A 20,968-nucleotide genomic window follows, 5' to 3' on the forward strand; every position below is an offset into this window, starting at 1 on the left:
TCCTCCTCCTCCTCCTCCTCCTCCAAAAAGGTAAAGCATTGATACCAACCATATGGTCCCCACACCAATCTATCCCCTTCCCCACCCTAACCTCACTTTGAATCTGTGTCCATCAGTACTTTGATTTGCTCTGCTTTTCATATGGTTTTATTGTAACTATATGTACTCCTAAAAAGTTTTTTTAAATTTCAGTTGTTTATAAGTTTATAAAAGATGTCATCCTGCATCTTTGTACATTTTTTTCACAATATCTCATACTGCCAAGATTCACTCATATTTTTGCATGTCATTATTGTTCATGTGTCTGGGCCGAGTATAATTTCCCACTGTGTGAATACACCACCGTCTGCCTTCCCACTGATGGGCCATTGGGCTTTTTCCAGGCGTGTGGTATTATGAGCATAGTTGCTGCACATGTCTCCTGCTGGACATGAGTTCCTCTTGGGCATACACGCCTAGGAGTGGAATTGCTGGGCCATGAGAAATGTGAATATTCAACATCAGGAGATAACGAGATAATATCAAGGTCTTTCCATTTTGCTTGCATTTCCTAGAGAGTCTAAGATGATTGTTTTCTCTTCCTATCCTCCACGATTTTGTTTCTTTAAATTTCACATGTCAATTCTACCAAATGTTTAAATCAAGTTCTTGGTCAAACATCTGAGTAGCATTTCAGCTAAATTCCCCCATATGTTAAAGAAGGGTCTTGTCAGGCACACAGAAAATAAGAAGAGCATCGAAGCAAACATAAGGACCCACCCTGGTCCAGACATGGGGGCAGGCTAGTCAAATGAAAGGGAATACTTCAGAAGCTGCTTCACTTTTGGCAAATGCAAGATACAAAAAGAGATTGTTGTGAGCTAAAGCCAGTTTCCCTATTCAAATTTGTTTGTTCAATCTCTCTTCCCCCAACCTTCCCATAACCTCCACATACACTTATCACACTTATTTTTAAACAAAGAACAAAAGCCTAAAAATTAATAAAACAATTTGTAAGTAACCAACTTCAGGTTTAAATGAGAGCAGGGGGCCCAGGTTGGCTATCACTATACCGTCCAATTCACTTCAATAAATATTTGCAGAATGATTTACAATGTGATAAGCACACTAATGAATGAGAGATCATTCTGCCCTCAGAGGGCTTGCAAGTTTGTTAATTTAACAAGACAGAATCATAAATGAAGTGCTGAAGGGGCAACTTAGTGCTAAGATGGTGAATATGCTGGTCTAATGTTAAGATACTCACTGCAGAAGGATTAGTGGAAGTTAGAACACAAGTGCACCAGATACAGAAGTTGTTCAAAGGAGACAGTGATCAATTCTAGCCAAAAGAATGTTCTGCAAAAAAGTTCCTACAGAGTAATGTTGGAGCTCAGTTTTGAAGGATGAATCAAGTAAATAAGAGGAGAGAGAACAAATAAAAAATATACCTAAAACAATTAAGAAATCAATTTCAGATTGAAGAAGACACAAATTAATGGAAAGATATCCCATGTTCATGGATTAGAAGAATAAATAGTATTAAAATGTCTATACTACCCAAAGCTACCCAAGACCTCAAAAGCTCATGTAACAAAAGCAAAAATAGACAAATAGAATTACAACAAACTAAAAAGCTTCTGCACAACAGAAGAAACAATCAATCAACAGAGTGAAGAGACAACCTAAAGAATGGGAGAACATATTCAAAAACTGTACATCTGACAAGGAGTTATTATCCGAAATACATAGGGGTTAATATCCAAAATACAAACACCTCAATAGCAAAAAAACAACTCAATGAAAAAATGGGCAAAATACCTGAATAGGCACTTCTCAAAAGAAGATATACAAATGGCAACAGGTATATAAAAAAATGTTCAACATCACTAGTCATCAGAGAAATACAAATCAAAACCACAATGAGATACCACCTCACTCCAATTAAAATGGCTATTATCAACAAGATAAAAAATAACAAGTTCTACCAAGGATGTGTAGAAAAGGGAACCCTTACACACTGTTGGTGGAAATGTAAATTAGCACACCCAGTATGGAAAATAGTATGCAGGCTTCTCAAAAAATTAAAAATAGAACTATCTTATGACCCAGAAACCTCACTACTGGGTATTTATCCAAAGGAAATGAAATCAGCATGCCAAAGAGATATCTGTACTCCCATACTTATTGCAGCATTATTTAAAATAGCTAAGATATGGAATTAATCTAAATGTCCATCAATGGATGAACAGATAAAGAATATGTGGTATATACACACAATGGAATACTATTCGTGCATAAGAAAAAGAATGAAATCCTGTCATTTGCAACAACACAGATGAACCTGGAGGACATTACATTAAGTGAAATAAGCCAGGCATAGAAAGACAAATATCACGTGATCTCACACATATGTGGAATCTAAAAAAATTGATTTCATAGAAGTAGACAGTAGAATAGTGGTTACCAGAGGTTAGGGAGGGGAGGGCAGAGTGGGAGAAGTTGGTTAAAGGGTACACAATTACAGTTTGATAGGGAACTAACTATTATACAGTAAGGTGACTATAGTTAATGACAGGTGATTATATTCTTAAAAAGTGCAAAGAGAGTGGATGTTAAGTGCTCTTATTACAAAAATGATAACTATGTGAGGTAATGCAATTGTTAATTACCTAAATTTAACCATTCCACAATGTATATGTACTTCAAGACATCATGTTGTATATAATAAATACATATGTTATCTCTCAAATTAAAAAAATAAAACAAAAAAGAAATCAGTTGCTGACTCAGACCTCTTGACTTTCCCATTTTATTATATTCTTCAGACTTCCTAAATCTAGTTCCTGCCTGCAGTCATGCTAAAGCACCAAGTGCAACCCTTGGATCACTGATAAATATACATTATCTGCATTTATTTGTTCATTCCAAACATGGAAAAAGTAAATCTCCATCAGGTACCTGGCCCAATGCCAAGCTCTGGGGATACACTGATGACAAGATGGGCTCAGTCCCTGCCCTCACCCAGCTCCCTGTCTCCAAAGCAGACAGAGAATTAAACAAAGACAGACAGTTAACTTGCCTGACCATAGGCCAGACTCCATCAGCCTGGGAGAGCCCCTCCCCCATCCCATCCTCCCCTGAAACATTTTCAGCAAATTGTGCAGGATTAAAGAAATGGCTGCCCCCACAGTAATTAAAAGAGTCCTGACCAGAGTCCCAGGTAGCCAAGCAGCTGCTCAGAGCTGAGAGACCCCCAAATCAGGTGCTTCCTACATAATAGTCTCCAATCTGATACTTGATAGCTGCTGGTTTCCAGAGTCAAACAAATGTCAGGAATTTTATGAAGGAACGCAGGAAGCAAGTAAGGGGGCAAGGACTGGGGTCTAGGCCTCAGAGGAGCTCAATTAGTGAGCCAGATAAAGTTAAACCAAAAGGGCATGCTCTTGGTTTCCTAGAAAGCCAGCTGGAAAAGATGCCAATCCTTAAGCCTCTGTCACTCAAAAGATTAGCAGAAGAGACCTAGGAGTGCCCAAGGGACACTGCAACAAGCCAGATGTTTCTTCTCCTCTTATGATGCCCCCACTCTCAACCAGAGCCGCCCTTCTGGGGTTACCAAGAAGCTGTCGAAGAGAACTGGAGTCTTTGGGAATAGGTTGAAATTCAAATGTCTCCCTTTAGCTACAAAAACACCAAAAAATATTAAGAATATTTTCTCTACAGACTTGCTCGATGCATCTGGGTTCTCTGTTTTCTCATAAGCCATCTCTTCCTTTAACAGCGACGGCGTCGCCGGTTGGGTGGACGCTCCCCGCAGCCGTGTGGTTATGTGGAAAGCACACAACCTTTAACTCCACATGAACTGGGATTTCGTTCCCTGAGCTACATATGCACGATGAGGGATTCAAGCAAGTCACTTAGCCTTACTCATCTGCAGAATGGTATTTAAAAGACCCACCTTCTTGTTCTTGCTCCCATAAGAGATCAGGTAACGTGCCCAGCCCGAATGTTCATAAGTGGTAGCTCCTATTGCTGCATATAAATGCAACCAGGTAACCACATGCTCGAGACAGGGCTTCCCCTTGGTACTTTCTAAGCGTGTGTGTGTGTGTGTGTGTGTGTTTGAGAAAGTGAGAAAGAAAAAAGAAAGGGAGAGAGAAATCGAAGCAGCTGGAACACACACACGCCTATTTACAGTTTCTGTTTATGTTCCATCACTTCTATCAAATTAATAAACTGGAGAAACTGGAGGGACCCTAACCAAGGTCCCCTGTTTTCCCCTAAAGTGCCTGGCTTTCTCCTAAAAGTTGCTTCCTCTGATTGCAGGAGGTAGGGAAGGAGAGCCATATGGCTTGAGACGCTAGACATGCCCAGCAGCAAACGAGCCCCCCACCATTTGTCTCAGGGCCTCTCTCCTTCGACCCTCATGTGGGCGGGCATCCAGATTTCAGTCGGGGTGCTCTGGTCTGCGTCTCTGTCTTGACTGTTCCTAATTATTGGAGGGAACGCATGGCTCGCCTGACCTCAGAGTTTAAGAGCTTCGAGTCCTAATATCAAACCAAGCAGCTTCATTTAAAAGGCATCCTCATCTGCATCCATAAAAGTCACTCCCGGAGCCCTTACTTGCCCCAGCTTTGGGAATGCCTGCTGTCGAGGATTTATGGCACGCCCTGGATCTAATCTGCCACACTTTAACTGCTGCTGTTGCACATCTGGTCATAAAAGCAAGGGCCGGCCCAACACGGGGACAAACACTTTTCTTTCCTAAGTGGCTGCAAATCTGATCTCACAGTGATAGCAGGGCTCAGATGTAATCAGCCCAGCATCTGGGCAGGCATTAAGACTCCTCAAGTATTGCAAAGCTTTTCCTCCACACACGGCAGCTGTAGCGATGATTCTCATATAGCAAAAGCAATGAATAAAGAACCTGCAATCTGAACAGGTGGTAATGGGGCTGGGCTGAAGGACATCCAGGAACGGAGGCACAAGTTGCTTGAGGAGCCAACCTTGTTTTCACAAAGATCCTAGCTCTTTTCACGTGCTCTCCGGGGCTGCCAGTTGAGGCAAGCAGCTATCCTGAAAGGCAACCGCTCTGACATAAACTGATGCTTGGCCAGAGATTGCCTTGATTAAGTTTAGTCAAACGAACCACTAGGTGGTTTAATAGTACGTTTTTTAAGGCAGTGAAATTCTTTATTGGACCAATTGGGGTGGAGGGAGCAATAATTCAGACCAGAAATGAACACAATGCTGTCGGTTCCAAGAGGTTTTACAATGCCCTGGACAGCCTGTCCTGTGCACAGAATTGGCACGTTTCATGTGCTTCAGAAACTCCAATCAGACCAAGGTTCAACAAGTAATTCAACCTCCCAGCATCGACCCCAGGGGAAGACACCCCTGAACACTGTTCGGATCTTCCCCACCACCTCACCACGGCTCCCCACCCCTGCCCCTCCTCCAGGGCCTGCCTGGCAGGAGGGGGCATTAAAATTATCTGCTGTGGGTTTACGAGCAGTGATCGCTTTTTAAAACAACAACAACACAAGGTCCTTGTGTGGCTCCCGGGTAACCTAAAACTCTCCAAGCAGAGCTGCGCACCGCCCCCCTCCCGCCCCCACGCCTGCCAAGAACGCCAGTGCGGAGCGGGCGCAGCGTGAGACCACAGGAAAGCCCTACTCCAGCGGAGAGCGAGCTTCTCCGGGACGCAGGAGGCACCTCGGAGGGTTTGGGAGCAAACGCCATGGAAGAAGACACTGGGAAAGAAAATCCACCAGTGACAGTTCGGGGGGGGGGGTAGGTGCTGGGAGAAAGGACGGGTGGCGCCCATGGGAGAAAAAAATATTTCAGGAACTTCGCCAAGAAGCCCGCAGGCGACGGGGTAGTAGGCAGAGGACAACAAGATCTGACACTTCCCTTCCCCCTCCTCCTGCCCCGGAGATGAGGGGCAAAGCCACCGCGCCTCCCTCCGCAGGTGGGCGCACAGCTGCGGGCGCACTTACCCTGGGGCCCGTGGTGCGGTGGCCGCGAGCCTGGGACAGCTGCACCAACACCAGCAGCAAGTGGGGCGTGAGCAGGCGAGCGCAGCGCGCGGGCAGCATGGTGCCAGCCGGGCCGGGCAGCCGGCAGCGGGCAGGGGTCGCGGGCTCCGCCGGGCGCACACCAAGCCTGCCTGCCTTCCTTCCTTCTTCGCTCGGCGGCCCTCGCTGCGGCGGCGAGCAGGCAGCGGTTGTGCGGCGGAGGCTCGTGGAGGCTGCGATCAGAGGACAGGGTCATGAACCGCGAAGGAGAGCAGCTGGGGCGCGAGCGTGTGCTCCGCGCGCGGCGCTCGCTGCGCTCGGCAGGGCCGCGGCGGCAGCAGGTTGGACACCGGAGCCCGGGCCATGGGAATTCCCGTTATAAACCCCCGGGAGGGGCGGGGCGGAGCCCGGCGGGACTGATTGACGGGCCGAGAGGCCTGTAGCCGTCGACCCTCTGGCAGGTGAGAGCCAATGGGAGAAGGGCAAGAGGGGCGGCTTGTGTTCTACCCCCCACCCCCACCCCGCCGAGGAGCTTTGCTGCTGGGGGATTCAGGAGAGACCGGTAACTTTCTCTTGGCCCTCCTGTCCACGGAAGGCTTAGAGAGCTCCAGCAGCCTTAAACCCTCCAGAATGCTCACCTGGCTAATAATAATGCCCTAAGCATGCACAGTTCTTAGCTCAAGTACGGAGTTGCTGTGAAGTAGGCAGGAGAAATACTCCTCGGCCCATTTTTCAGATGAGAATGCTATGCCACAAAAGCACTGAGAAATCCACCTTCCTGCTACATCGACACCAAGAGCAACTGGGAAGTCGCCAGGTGACCCGCACAGGGTGGGCTGTGACCAACGTTGGCAGTGGGGAAAAGGAGTGTGCATTTCTTTCAAAGAAACTCCCAGGGAACGACACCTTGAGTCCCACAGCACCTGCCCAAGAAAAGTCTCAAGGGGACATGGTGAAGCATGTGCTGGGCAGGGCCTGCTGGGGAAGGCCCCCATGTATGGGAATGGTCACTGGTGGCCCTGTGGTCCTTGTGATCTGGGACTGGAGCCCAGGCATCCTGGCTCCCCGCTCTGACCCAGACAGCGAGATAACAGCCATGGGAGAGCTAGTGAGAGGGGCCCTGGTCCCCTGGTGGGGGAGAAGGAGGAAAAAATATTGATGGGGAGAAGGTAGTCTGTGGGTGCAGAGACCTCAGAGATGGGTCAGAGGAAGGAGAGATCTCTCCTGGGTGCCCAACCTACTTGGAGAGGACAGCTCAGCAAAGGGTCCAGTGAGATGTTGGAGGGGTCTGGCCAGAGCCATCCCCAGAGAGCCATCTTGGACATGGTCACAGCTGCATCAAGCAGCTCCTTGACAGAGCAAGGTGCTCCACTGCATTCAACCCAGAGACCCATGGTTATCTTCTCATGTGGAGCACAACCCTTAGTGCTTACTTCCATTGGTGTAGGCTACTCCCCTCATGGGGGAGGAATTATTTTCTCCAACCAGATTGTAAGTACCAGCGCTTAACTCTTCCTCCTTGTCTGGCCTGAGAGGTCCTGACAAAGATTAGCTCTGCTCCCCTGGGGCTTCCCACCTGACTCCTGCATTCAGTTTTGCCCACTCTGAATACTGGCTCCATTGAGCCTCCACCCTGCAGCCCGTCATCCTTCTAAATAGCAAACCTAAATGCACCACTCCCTGCTTAAAAGGCTTCACCTCTCCCCAGTGCCCTTAGACAAAAAAAGCCCAGGCTGGATGCTGGAATGGTAACAAAGTACTTGTGCTTCTCCAAACAAAAATGGAAAATGTCTCTAAAAGAATTGCCTATCTTTTCCCCTACCGGGAGTTACTGCTGTGATCAGACTCTCTTCAGCTAGACAGCAGGGGTTCGAATCCTGGGTCTGCCACCTAGTGGCATAACGGTGAACAAGTCATTTGACTTGTCTGGAGTCCAGTTACCCCTTCTGTAAAATGCGGATAAAAATAGTATCCTCACTATGGGCTGTTGTCAGGATTAAAGAAGGAGGAATATGTAAAGCCCTTAAAATGGTTAAATTAGAAATATCACAATCTGGCATTTGAAGAGGACAGGACAAATGCCTCATCTCATTTTATACTCCAAGTGACCCTGTGAAATAGGTAGGTCAAATATCCCTGCTTTACAGGTAGGTAAATGAACACTCCATGAAATTGTGACTTGTCTGGCCTCATTTGGCTGATAAATGACAGCGCTGAGATTCCAAGCTTGCTTTCCGGCATCTAATTCGCTCCTGTCACCAGCCTCCAATGCCTATGGGTTGGACGTTCCCTGCGCGCTAATGGGGGATTTCTTCAGCATCCTACAAGGCAACTGAGACTGGTGAGCTTCACTGAGCTTCAGGGGAAGAAGGTGTAAACAGCAGGGGTCAGCACTTTCTGCAAACAGCCCTGGTGATTTGGCATCCTGGGAATTTGCCCAGCTGGACTAGTGACACTCATCCAGCGCTGTGCCTCCTGCAGCACTGCATCGGTTTCCACGTGCCCGCCGAAGTGCTCACCCACCAAGGGAGGTTTTTCCTGACTCCGCCGCCGCGCTAACGCACCCATCAAGCTGGTCAACTTCTTCGTGTTGCTGAAGTTATTGAGAAATCTGCTGGAGTGAGTAAATAGGCTTGACATGGCCCCCAGTAATCTGGCAGCCCAAAGTGCCCAGGGAAAAAGCACTGCAATAGTCCTTTCCATCCCAGCACCAAATGCCGCTTTCCTGCCAGAAGGCTCCTTTCCAAGTGGTCATTGCTCCAAAAGTCTACATTATTCTAGATTTCAATCATGTAGCTTAGTTTAAAATATGAGCAACTGCTTTCCAGTTACTTTGCTCAGCAAGTATTTGCTTTCCCTCTGGTTGGCATGTGAGGCCTGTCGTAACTGTGGCCATCATTCAAATGGTGCATTTTCTTCTCCCAACTCCTCCCAAGCCCAGAGAAGGTTAGAAATTCCAGAGAACTACTAGTCCCAAGCAGCATCTCTCTGCCAGGCTCAATATTCTGATCCAAGCAAAAAAGTAAAATTGACAAGTTCCTTCTATCCCTGGAGGCCAGGCTTATGGTCCAAAAATAAATCTAGCTGTGCTGGCATCTGGTTAGTCCAGTTTCAGCCATACGCCTTGTCTTATGGGACTTCTATTTGCAAGGGGATATTTCAATGGAAGAAACATAATACTTTATATCATATATTGAGGTCTCAGGGCCTCAAATATTTAGTCCTAGCTAGGAGTGCCAATTTCAAATAAATCTGTTTCTGTATAATCCAGAGGAGTCTTGCCTTGTTTCATATTTAGAGTAGCACCTTTCTGTTCATTTTTACGAGCACATTGATGCATTTCTTTCTGTACCCAATACAATGCTCATCATTATGAGGCCTCTTTGGATGCACATCCAGCCCTCTAAGAGGTTCCAGTATAATTGAAAACACAGACTAGCCAGATATCTGGAGACCATAACTAAGAGCAAAGCCTGCAATGTGTTTGGGGAACTCAGAGAATGAGGATCCACTATAGACCTATGGGCAGGAAGATCTCATGAAGGAGGTAGATCCTGAATGGGGCTCTGGAGCAAAGCGCTCCTATAATATAAACATACCCTGACTTATATCTGCTCCGCTTATTACAACAGCTACCAAAAGAAAGAGGTGAGTTGTGTCTAAGGCCCAGGACTTTTGTCAAGTACTCTATTAAGCTCAGAAACTTGGGACACCAAGAATCCTGAGTTCTGTTACTGGATTTAGGACTAACTTGCTGTAACCTTAGCATTGGGCTAAAGTAAGTATTATTAATCCTATTATGAAAATGAGGCTTACCCACAAACATTAACCTTACTATGGTCACTTTTTAAACTTTAAATATACATGACAAAAATAATTAGAATGACAAACAATTAGAAGCTTATTTCTCTTTGTTATACAAACTCCATTCAATTTAGAAGCTTATTTCTCTTTGGTATACAAACTCCATTCAAAGTCACCAACAGCTCCCTCTAAACCAGGCTCCTTCTATTATTTCTCTGTCATAATAAGCAGCTCCATCTGGTGGTCCAAAAGGGCTGCTTAAGCCCTAGCCATCACATCTGTTTTCCAGCCAGCAAGAAGGAAAAAGTCTGGGAGGCCCAGCTTGGTGGCTAATACCTATAATCCTAGCACTCTGGGAGGCTGAGTCCAGAAGATTGCTTGAAGTCAGGAGTGCAAGACCTCATCTCTACTGTTGGAAGCCAGGACCCTCAACACCCCTATGACCTGTCCTACGCACGCACGGGCTTCGCCCTGGAAAATTCCCAGGACAAAAATAGCACCCTACCCTCCAGCTATAGCTCCAAGAAGAATGCACTCCATGACGTGCTGACCACGGAATGCTCCAGGGTGTGCTAACTGCAATTGTTCCCGACCACCTGCCCGGTTGGGGTTGAGTAATCAGTCACAAACAGCCTCGATACTGATAAGACGCTGGTTGGGGCTAATTAGCCCAAACCCAAGCCTCGTCGTCACCCTACTCTATTTTTCTGTTTCTACTTCCTTGTTTCTGTATGCTTATAAAACCTACAAAGAATCCAAGTAAAGTAGACCTTGACAACCATTTGCTTGGTCTCGTTCCTTTCTCTCGGCCATCTCTTTCAGGCACGGTCCCCCTTGACCCCACGAGTAACAGAAGGTCCCGCGGGCCGGGACAAGTGGCGCCCAACTTGGGGCCCGAGGTACGGACCTTTGTCGGGTGACCCTCGTTCTGCCGCTCACAGAATCGACGGTCTGGTGAGTAAATTTTTTACATTGTCATCCCATCAAGATGGGCCATTCTTTGTCTAAAGAGGCCGTTTTTATCAAGGATCTCAAGGCCTCACTCAGAGAGAGAGGAATTAGAGTTAAGAAAAAGGACCTAGTAAAGTTTTTTGTGTTCATTGACCATGCTTGTCCCTGGTTTATTGTTGGTGGACCTGAGATTCACCCACGTAAGTAGCAAAAGGTAGGCAGAGATCTAAACAATTTACTTCTGAATCAGGGCCCAGATGCTGTCCCTGTATCCGTTTTCTCGTACTGGGGACTAATTAGAGATATTGTTGAGGGGGCAGATTCAGACCCCAATAAAAAGCAGCTGCTCTCAGTAGCAGAATTCTGCCTCTGACCCGTGTCGCAGTCCGCTTCGAGAACGTCTTTAGAGGCGGCCGAAGGGTCAGCTTCCCCTAATAATCCTGAGGGACCAACATGCCCTTCCCCTTGCCCCTCGGTTTGTATTAATATGCCCCCTCAGGACCCCTCGGCTGAGCTCCAGACATCTAGGGACGAGCCCCCGACTAGTAAGCCAGACACCAAGACCCTCTACCCTCCCTTACCCGAGGGTACAGCCCCTCATGCATTTAACTACCTGGTATTCAAGAAACAGCCCCTCCGAGAGTCCCTCGACCCCGCAGAAGAGGCAACCCTCGAAGAGGAAGCAGCCCAATATCACGATCCTGAATGGCCGCCTCCTACCGCAGCCCCCCATAGACCTCCTCCTTATGCACCCCAGATTTGCGCACCTTCGTTAACGCCTCCCCTTACAATGCCCTTGCTTTTGCGTGCCAAAAAAGACTTAAGTCAAAGAGTCACGCAATTAAAGGATGTCTTACAACTTCAAAAAGAATTTGCCCAGATTTCCAAAGACTTGTCCTCTCTCCAAGATACGCTTAAAGATTCTGTCTTCATTAGCCACCCACGTCATGAGACCGCCCAATCACATGCCACCTTAAATAAAAAATCCTTAAAGTCCTCCCATAACGCCCTAGCATTCCCAGTAGTTACCCGGTCTAATAGGCGAGAAGACCTTACTGCCCCTTCTTTGAGCCAGTCCCCGCCCCAAGATTCAGATAATGAGGATACGGAAGGGAGGGAAAGAGAAAGCGAAAGTGATGACCTCCCGGAAGAAACAGAATCAGAGCCCACTGAATTTCGCAGACTAAAGTTCAAAACCTTAAAAGAACTGAATTCTGCTGTTAGGACGTATGGGCCCAATGCACCCTTCACCTATTCCCTCCTGGAGGCAGCCTCAGGGGGCGGCTACCTGCTCCCCGGAGAGTGGATCAAACTAGTACAGGCGGTCCTTTCTCGCGGGAAGTTCCTCTCTTGGAAGGCCGACATTCTCGACCGCTGTCAGACCACGGCTGCTAATAATTTAAAAAACCCCAATTCTGCATCTTGGACCCTTGAAAAGCTTAGTGGACAGGGTAGATTTGCCACTGAACAGCGCCAAAGGAGACTCCCAATTGGACTTTTGTCTCAGACCGCCGCAGCCGCCTTCGGCGCCTGACGAACACTTCTCTCTACGGGATCTGTTCTTACTCCCCTGACAAAAATCACCCAGGGAGCTCAAGAGGGCTTTAGTGAATTTATAGGTAGGCTTTTAGAATCTGCTGAAAGAACCCTCGGACAGGAGGATAGCGATAATAAACTCATTAAACAATTGGCCTATGAAAATGCTAACAGCACTTGCAGGGCCATCCTCAGGGGCAAACTTAAAAACAAAGACCTTAATGACATGATTAGAATGTGTAATGATGTTGACCCCTTTACCCATAAGGTATCACAGGCCGTGCAGCCTGCAGTTGGGGCCACCATCCAAGGGACCGCAGCACAGAGAGACTGCTTTAAATGCGGTCAACCAGGGCACTTTGCGAGGCAGTGCCCCCTAGCCGTCTCCTCTGCTACCCCTAACCTCAGTGAGCCACCAGGCAGGCCAGCCCAGCCCTCCTCCCTCTGTCCTCGCTGTAAGAGGGGAAAGCATTGGGCCAATCAGTGCCGCTCCAAGACTGATGTCTTTGGAAACCCCTTGCCCCCCCTTTCGGGAAACGGCCTGAGGGGCCAGCCCCGGGCCCCCCGTCCTATTCAATTTCAGTTGGCCTTGGGGAACAGCCGACAAGAGAGCCCCCAAACTTTAGACTCCTCTGAGCAACCACAGGGAGCGCAGGAGTGGACTTGTGTGCCTCCTCTGGCACAATATTAAGACCTGAGGATGGTGTTCAGATTCTGCCCACTGGCTCCTTTGGACCCCCCCTCTTCCTGGCTAATATGTTCTTTTTTATTCTGGGCCGAGCCTCCTCTACTCTTGCGGGGCTCATAGTCCACCCCTCCATAGTAGATAGTGACTTTACCGGGGAAATTAACATCTTAGCCAGTGCGCTTACCGGCCCTGTGTATGTCTCTAAGGGACAGCGCTTAGCTCAGGCATTACCCTTGCCCCTTAATACATCCTTCCCAGCCATCGCCTCTAACCGAGGAGCTTCTTGCCCTGGCTCTTCTGATCTCTATTGGGTCCAAGCTGTCACCAAGGAATGGCCCACCCTGCGGCTAAAATTAGATAGTAAACTTTTTGAAGGCCTTCTTGATTCTGGCACTGATTCCACAGTTATTGCCCAAGACGCCTGGCCCGATTCATGGCCACTGCAGCCCTCCCTTACACACTTACAAGGTATAGGACAGTCTAAAGATACTCTCCAGAGCTCAAAAATTTTGACATGGGAAGACCCTGAGGGAAACAGGGGTACCACTCAACCCTTTGTAGTCCCAAGCCTACCTGTTAACTTATGGGGGCGTGATATCCTTGCACAAATGAATGTCATTATGTGCAGCCCCAATGAAGTTGTAACCAGCCAAATGCTTAAACAGGGATTCCTCCCAGGACAGGGTTTAGGCAAAGAGGGTCAGGGACTAAGAGCACCCTTGACCACCCTCCCTAAGTCAGACAGATCAGGACTAGGGTTCAAAGACCATTTTTCATAAGGGCCATTGATCCCCCTGCACTTCAGGCAGATAAAATCACTTGGAAAAGTGACTCCCCTGTCTGGATCGATCAGTGGCCCCTCCCGTCTAACAAACTAGCCGCAGCTACAGCGTTAGTGCAGGAACAATTAGCTGCCGGTCACATAGAGCCCTCTACTTCACCATGGAATACCCCCATTTTCGTCATTCAAAAAAGGACTGGCAAATGGCGGCTGCTACAAGACTTACGGGCTGTTAACCAAACGATGGTTCCCATGGGGGCACTCCAGCCTGGTTTGCCTTCGCCCGTAGCTATCCCCAAAGGCTACTATAAGATAGTCATTGACCTAAAAGACTGCTTCTTCTCCATACCATTACACCTGGATGACTGCAAACGCTTCGCTTTCAGTCTCCCGGTGGTAAACTGTATAGGACCCTCCTCGCGTTTCCAATGGCGAGTATTGCCTCAAGGCATGGCCAACAGCCCCACCCTTTGCCAAAAATATGTGGCTCAGACAATTGATTCTTTTAGAATTCAACATCCTCAGCTATATATAATTCATTATATGGATGACATTCTTCTCGCCGGGGCCGACGAGGCAACCTTACATCAAGTTACCATGCAGGTTGTCTCAGCCTTACAAGCTCAAGGCCTCCGCCTGTCCCCTGAAAAAATTCAGGTCTGCCCCCCTCACCTGTTCCTAGGCTTTGAATTGTTCCCCAATAAGGTCCTCTCTCAAAAGGTGCAAATCAGAAAAGACTCTCTTCAATGCCTTAATGATGTTCAGCGCCTTCTAGGTGACATTAATTGGCTTCGCCCATATTTGAGACTCACCACAGGACAGTTAAAACCCCTATTTGACATCCTGCAGGGAGATGCCGATCCAACCTCTCCACGCTCCCTAACTAAAGAAGGGCAGCAAGCGCTTAATTTAGTCGAGCAGGCCATAAATGCCCAGGCCATTGGCTACTTCTCCCCCGACTCCCCCTTGTACTTCATTGTCCTCCCTACCCCCTTTTCGCCCACGGGACTCTTCTGGCAGGGCAAGCCCCTTTTTTGGGTTCACCTATCGGCTTCCCCCCCTAAAGTCCTTCCCACCTACCCTTACTTAGTAGCTAAAATTATTCGCTTGGGGCGAGAAAACTCCCTTAAGCTCTTTGGAAAGGATCCAGATATCATAATACTCCCTTACAATGCTTCTCAAATTCGGTGGCTAATACAAAATGATGATGACTGGGCGGTTAACTGTACGTCTTTCCAAGGAAAACTAGATAACCATTAACCCCCTGATAAACTAATTCAGTTCCTCTATCGGACACCTGTAATATTTCCCAAAAAAAACAAGAGTCTCCCCCATTCCAAAAGCCGTCTTAGTCTTTACCGACGGATCCTCCTCAGGCACCGCGGCCTATAGCATTAATGGCCAGGTCCGCAGTTTTCCCACCAGATTCTCCTCTGCTCAGCTCATTGAGTTAGCAGCCTTAGTCGCGGTCTTCAAACACATAGATCAGTCACCATTTAACTTGTATACCGATAGTTCCTATGTTGCTCATGCTGTCGCCACCTTAGAAACTGTGCCTCATATTCGGCCCACCAACAATACCACTCAAATGTTTCAACAACTACAAGGACTCATTCACGCCCGCTCTACGCCCTTTTTCACAGGCCATATTCGCGCCCACACTGGCCTTCCCGGGCCTCTAGTTGCTGGAAATAATTTTGTTGATCAGGCAACTCGCGTTGCGGGTGCAGTTCACACTATCACTATTGATCCTGTTTGCGCTGCACGCCAAGCTCATAGTTTACACCATCTCAATGCCCATACCCTCAGACTTAAATTCTCCATTACTAGGGAGCAAGCCAGAGAAATCATCCGCCAATGCAAGGCCTGTTTTACCCTTCTCCCTGAACCACACCTAGGAGTCCACCCTCGCGACCTGATCCCTGGAGAGCTCTGGCAAATGGATGTCACTCACTACCCTCCTTTTGGAAAGCTTAAATATGTACATGTCTCTATAGACACTTGCAGTGGATTTATCTTTGCTTCCCTACAAACAGGCGAGGCCACCCGCCACGTTATTAGTCATGTTATAGCCTGTCTCACCTCCCTCCCTCAGCCTAAAGTTATCAAGACTGACAATGGCCCGGGATATGTCAGCTCCAATTTCAAAAGTTTTTGTGCTCAGTTAGGCATTAAGCATATTACAGGCATTCCATACAATCCTCAGGGCCAAGGTATTGTAGAGAGAGCTCATCAGACATTAAAAAATACGCTCTCCAAACTACAATCGGGAGGAGGAATTTTATACCCTTAGACAGGTAATTCCAAAACCCTGCTTAATCATGCCCTGTTCATTTTAAATTTTCTCACCTCTGACACTGCCGGTAAAACAGCCGCCGACCGCCTTTGGCACCCATCCACCACAGATACTTACGCACAGGCCTTGTGGAAAGAGCCGCTTACTGGCAAATGGCTGGGGCCTGACCCCGTCCTCATATGGGGAAAAGGACATGCCTATATCTATGATACCCAGGCAGGAAACGCCAGATGGCTACCAGAGACAACAATTAAGTTATATAATCCACCCAGTGAACCCCCTGAGAAGAATTCTTAATTCTGTTCTCTTCCAGAAATACAATGACTCCCCGAAAAAAGGCACTGCCCTTCCTGTACCTGGTTCTGGTCATGATCAAGAGCACCATCACAATCAACATCGGTCCAATCTACAACTATACATGGCAGGTAATTAATGAGGCAGGATACATTGTTAATTCCTCCTCACGTCTCTCCGCCGTTATACCATGGGATCCATTAGAAGTCGACCTATGTGTATTAGCTCTTGGGGCTAAAGACCCCGCGTGGGGCCTTCCCGAACTTTACGCCCCTCAGCCAGCTCCTCCGAATAACTCCTCCCCAGGCCTTTGCTCCTCGGGAGCCGCACGCTCTACGACGAGATGTAAAGACTTTTATGTTTGCCCGGGGGACCATCGACCTCCCGCCAACAACTACCAATGTGGCAACGACCATGACTTATATTGTGCCTCCTGGGGCTGTGAGACCACCGGTGATGCCTACTGGAACCCCTCCTCTTCCTGGGATTATATCACCGTCAAAAAGCAGTTTCCCCACCAAGCCCCTTCGTCCCCTTACACCCCACAAACCCCCACTAACCCTCAGTGTAACAACGAGTGGTGCAACCCCCTGTTAATTTCATTCACCGAAGCTGGAAAAAAGATTTATTGGGATGAGTCCAGTGGATTTCAATGGGGACTCAGACTTTACATGTCTGGAAGAGACATTGGTCTCACATTTAAAATCAAATTAATTAAAAGCCTCCCCCCAGGTCCTACCTGGGGTGTAGGTTGTGGTTAGGACCTATTGGGACCCCCATAGTAGTTCTGCAGAGGAGGGGGGTCCCAATAGGTCCTAACCACAACCTACACCCACCACGACCTCGCAGTCCTTCCAGGGGTCTACCCTCCTCCCCAGCTGTGTCCCCTTCTCTGCTTAGCACCTCCCTATACCAACCTACCCTGCCCGAGGGACCCCCCTCCTCTGCAGAACTAATTCTCACATTAGTCAACGCCTCTGTCAGGACCATCCGAGAGGCCAACAATTCAGAATATCAGGAGTGTTGGGTATGCTACTCCCCCCGGCCTCCCTTCTATGAGGGTGTCGCTACATTTGGTAAACCATTATTTACTAACGACACCAGCAAACTCAGATGGGGCCTAGAGACTCATGATGGCCTGACACTCAGCCAAGTCACAGGCCTAGGCCTTTGCCTTCTTGGCCCAAAGATGCTTCCCCCCGCACCCTTAGAGAAAATATGCAATCAGTCAATTACTGTCAATTCTATCTTTCAGTATATTCAGGCATCTAATACCTCTTATTTTGCTTGTTCTTCCGGCCTTACCCCGTATGTAGTCACTGCAACGTTTCTTGAGCATAGAGAATATTGTGTGTTAGTCATGCTCTTCCCCAGACTCACTATACATCCAGCTGACGAATTGCTCAAATTTTGGGAGTGTGGCACCACAATGCCCCGGGAAAAAAGGGAGCCCATCACGGCCATAACACTCGCAGTTGTTCTAGGCCTTGGAGCCACAGGGACTGGAACAGGCATAGCCTCTCTAGTCACCTCCAACCAGCAGTACCTGCAGCTCTCTGCTGCCATCGATAATGATCTCCAAGAGCTGCAGCAAGGCCTAAAATATCTCAAAGAATCCCTCGCTTCGCTTTCTGAGGTAGTGTTACAAAATAGAAGAGGCCTAGACTTAGTGTTCCTCCAAGAGGGAGGTTTGTGGGCAGCACTTAAAGAAGAATGTTGCTTCTACGCAGACAAAACAGGTCTGGTAGAAGATAGCATTGAAAAGGTTAGACAAAGCCTAGAAGATAAGAAAAAACGGAGAGAACAGAGTGAAGCGTGGTATCAAAATTAGTTTTCCACATCCCCCTGGCTATCCACATTGCTTCCCAGTGTCTTAGGGCCGCTTATAGGCTTTCTGTTGCTCCTCACCTTTGGGCCTTGGGCATTCAAGAAACTAACTGATTTTGTCAAGTCACAGGTAGATGCAGCCACACAAAAATCGGTCTCCGTGTTTTACCAACGGCTAGAACTAAGAGGCTCCAGAGAAGACCTCCATGAAGAGTCTCCCAATACACCCACTGAATGTCTAAATTTCTCAGACCTTGCCTCAGACATGGAACGCAGTTGGTTCCAAAAGCTGTGGAGACGCCCATGACGGGATTATCGCGATGCCGTGTACAGATGCACACCCCACCGACAGTGAGGTGACTCCATGATGGGAATATTTTAGGTCCATGCCCGGGTGCACACTTCATAATCAAAAGTGCCGGAGCTGGATGCCACCTACATAGCCTAAGACAGAGGCCTCACCTTCACAGTAATCGCCCAATCTCATATTTGGGGTGCTGGTCGCGGAAGCCCATCGCGTAGCCTAAGACAGGCTCTCCACCAACCTATATAAATCTCCCTCATATTAATAAAGAGAGGGGGAGATGTTGGAAGCCAGGACCCTCAACACCCCTATGAACTGTCCTACACACGGGCTTCGCCCTGGAAAATTCCCAGGACAAAAATAGCACCCCACCCTCCAGCTATAGCTCCGAAAAGAATGCGCTCCATGACGTGCTGACCGTGGATTGCTCCAGGGTGTGCTAACTGCAATTGTTCCCGACCACCTGCCAGGTTGGGGTTGAGTAATCAGTCACAAACAGCCTCGATACTGATAAGACGCTGGTTGGGGCTAATTAGCCCAAACCCAAGCCTCATCGTCACCCCACTCTATTTTTCTGTTTCTACTTCCTTGTTTCTGTATGCTTATAAAACCTACAAAGAATCCAAGTAAAGTAGACCTTGACAACCATTTGCTTGGTCTCGTTCCTTTCTCTCGGCCATCTCTTTCAGGCATAGTCCCCCTTGACCCCCACGAGTAACAGAAGGTCCCGCGGGCTGGGACACTCTACTAAAGATAGAAAAAAATTAGCCAGGCATGATGGCGTGGGCCTAGCATCCCAGCTACCTGGGAGGCTGAGGCAGGAGGATGGCTTGAGCCCAGGAGTCTGAGGTTACAGTGAGCTATGATGGTGCTACTGTACTCCAGCTCAGATAACAGAGCAATTGCCTCAAAAAAAATTAAAATTAAAAAATTACTCCCAAAACTTATCAGCTTAAAATGACATTTATTATCTCACAGCTTCTGTGGACCAGGAATCTAGGAGTAGCTTAGTTGGGTGGTTCTGGCTCAGGTTCCGTCATGAGGTTGCAGCCAGGGCCAGCTTCATGGGCAGGCAGCCTGTGCAATCACAGAAGGCCCCATACTTGGCTTAATTCTCTACTGTTACTGCCTTGAAATCTCTATTTTTTGAAAAAGAAGCTCCCACTTTCATCTTGCACTGGATCCCATAAATTGTGTGGCCAGGCCTCTTTGCAGCCAAGCTATCAGCCAGGGTTGCGGTCAGTCACCTAGTACAGGAGGATCTGCTTCCAAGCTCACCGACATGGTTATCAGCAGGCCTCAGTTCCTCACTGGCTGTTGACTGGATTCCTCTGTTCCTGCCCACGTGGCCTCACAACGGGAGAGCTGGCTTCCAGGCAGAGCAAGTAATTAGGGAGGGAGCCCAAGGTGGACGCCACAGTCTTTTATAACCTAACCTCAAGAGAGCTGTGCTATCACGTGTTAGCCCATTTTTGCTGCTATAATAGATTACCAAATACTGGATAATTTATAAATGAGCAGAAATGTATTGACTCACAGTTCTAGAGGCTTGGAAGTCTAAGATATAGGGGGTGATGAGAGCCTTTTTGCTGAGTCATCCTATGGCAGAAGGCAGTAGAACAAGAGAACAAGACAACAAACTCCCTCTTTTATAATGACACCAATCCCACCCATGAGGGCACACCCCTCATGGCCCAATCACCTCTTAAAGACCCCACCTCGTAATACTATTATGGTGGTAATTAAATTTTAACATGAGTCTTGGAAAGGACAAATATTAAAACAATACCACATCTGCCATATTCTATTGGTCACACTGCCCAACCCTGGTTCAATGTCAGAGGGCATTCCACAAAGGCATGAATCCCAGGAGGCTAGCATCACTGAGCCATCTTAGAGGCTGACTACCACAGACAGTGAAAAACAACCTTCTTAGAAATGTTAGTACGAGGCCTGGAGCGGTGGCTCACATCTGTAATCCTAGCACTCTGGGAAGCCAAGGAGGGAGGATTGCTTTAGCTCAGGAGTTTGAGATCAGCCTGAGCAAGAAACTCCATCTCTACTAATAAAAAAATTAGCCTATAGTCCCAGCTACTCAGGAGGCTGAGGCAGGAGGATCACTTCAGCCCAGGAGTTTGAGGTTGCAGTGAGCTATGATGACACCACTGCATTCTACCTGGGATGACAGAGCAAGACTCTGTCTCAAAAAGGAAGAAAGAAAAAAAAAACGTTAATAAGAATTTAAGGCTGGGCACCATGTCTCACACCTGTAACCCTAGCACTCTGTGAGGCAAGGCAGAAGGATTTCTTGAGCCTAGGAATTGGAGGTTACAGGAAGCTATGATTAGACCATTGCATTTCAGCCTCAGCAACAGAGCAAGACCCTGCCCCCCCCCCAAAAAAAAGATTTTAAATATAAGAAAACCAAATTTTTATTCTAGATTTTCCTAGTTTTAAAGACATACCTGAAATAGAAAACAAACTTTGGCTG

General features: G+C 47.8%; 1 protein-coding gene across 3 annotated transcripts in view; it reads right to left on the reverse strand.

The window, feature by feature from the left end:
• Positions 1-20,968, reverse strand: part of SMOC1 (SPARC related modular calcium binding 1) — a 206,018-nt gene that overhangs the window by 129,545 nt on the left and 55,505 nt on the right. For 2 of the 3 annotated variants that reach the window (XM_012781181.2, XM_012781179.2), the window contains exon 1: positions 5,979-6,343. The exons of the other annotated variant lie outside the window; for it this stretch is intronic. In XM_012781181.2, coding sequence (XP_012636635.2) covers positions 5,979-6,077 — 99 coding nt within the window. In that variant the 5' untranslated portion in view covers positions 6,078-6,343. Of the gene's footprint in view, positions 1-5,978; positions 6,344-20,968 lie in introns of those variants that run through there. 3 annotated transcript variants of the gene reach the window in all.

This window comes from Microcebus murinus, chromosome 6 (genome assembly GCF_040939455.1).
Source record: "Microcebus murinus isolate Inina chromosome 6, M.murinus_Inina_mat1.0, whole genome shotgun sequence".
Lineage (NCBI taxonomy): Eukaryota > Metazoa > Chordata > Mammalia > Primates > Cheirogaleidae > Microcebus > Microcebus murinus.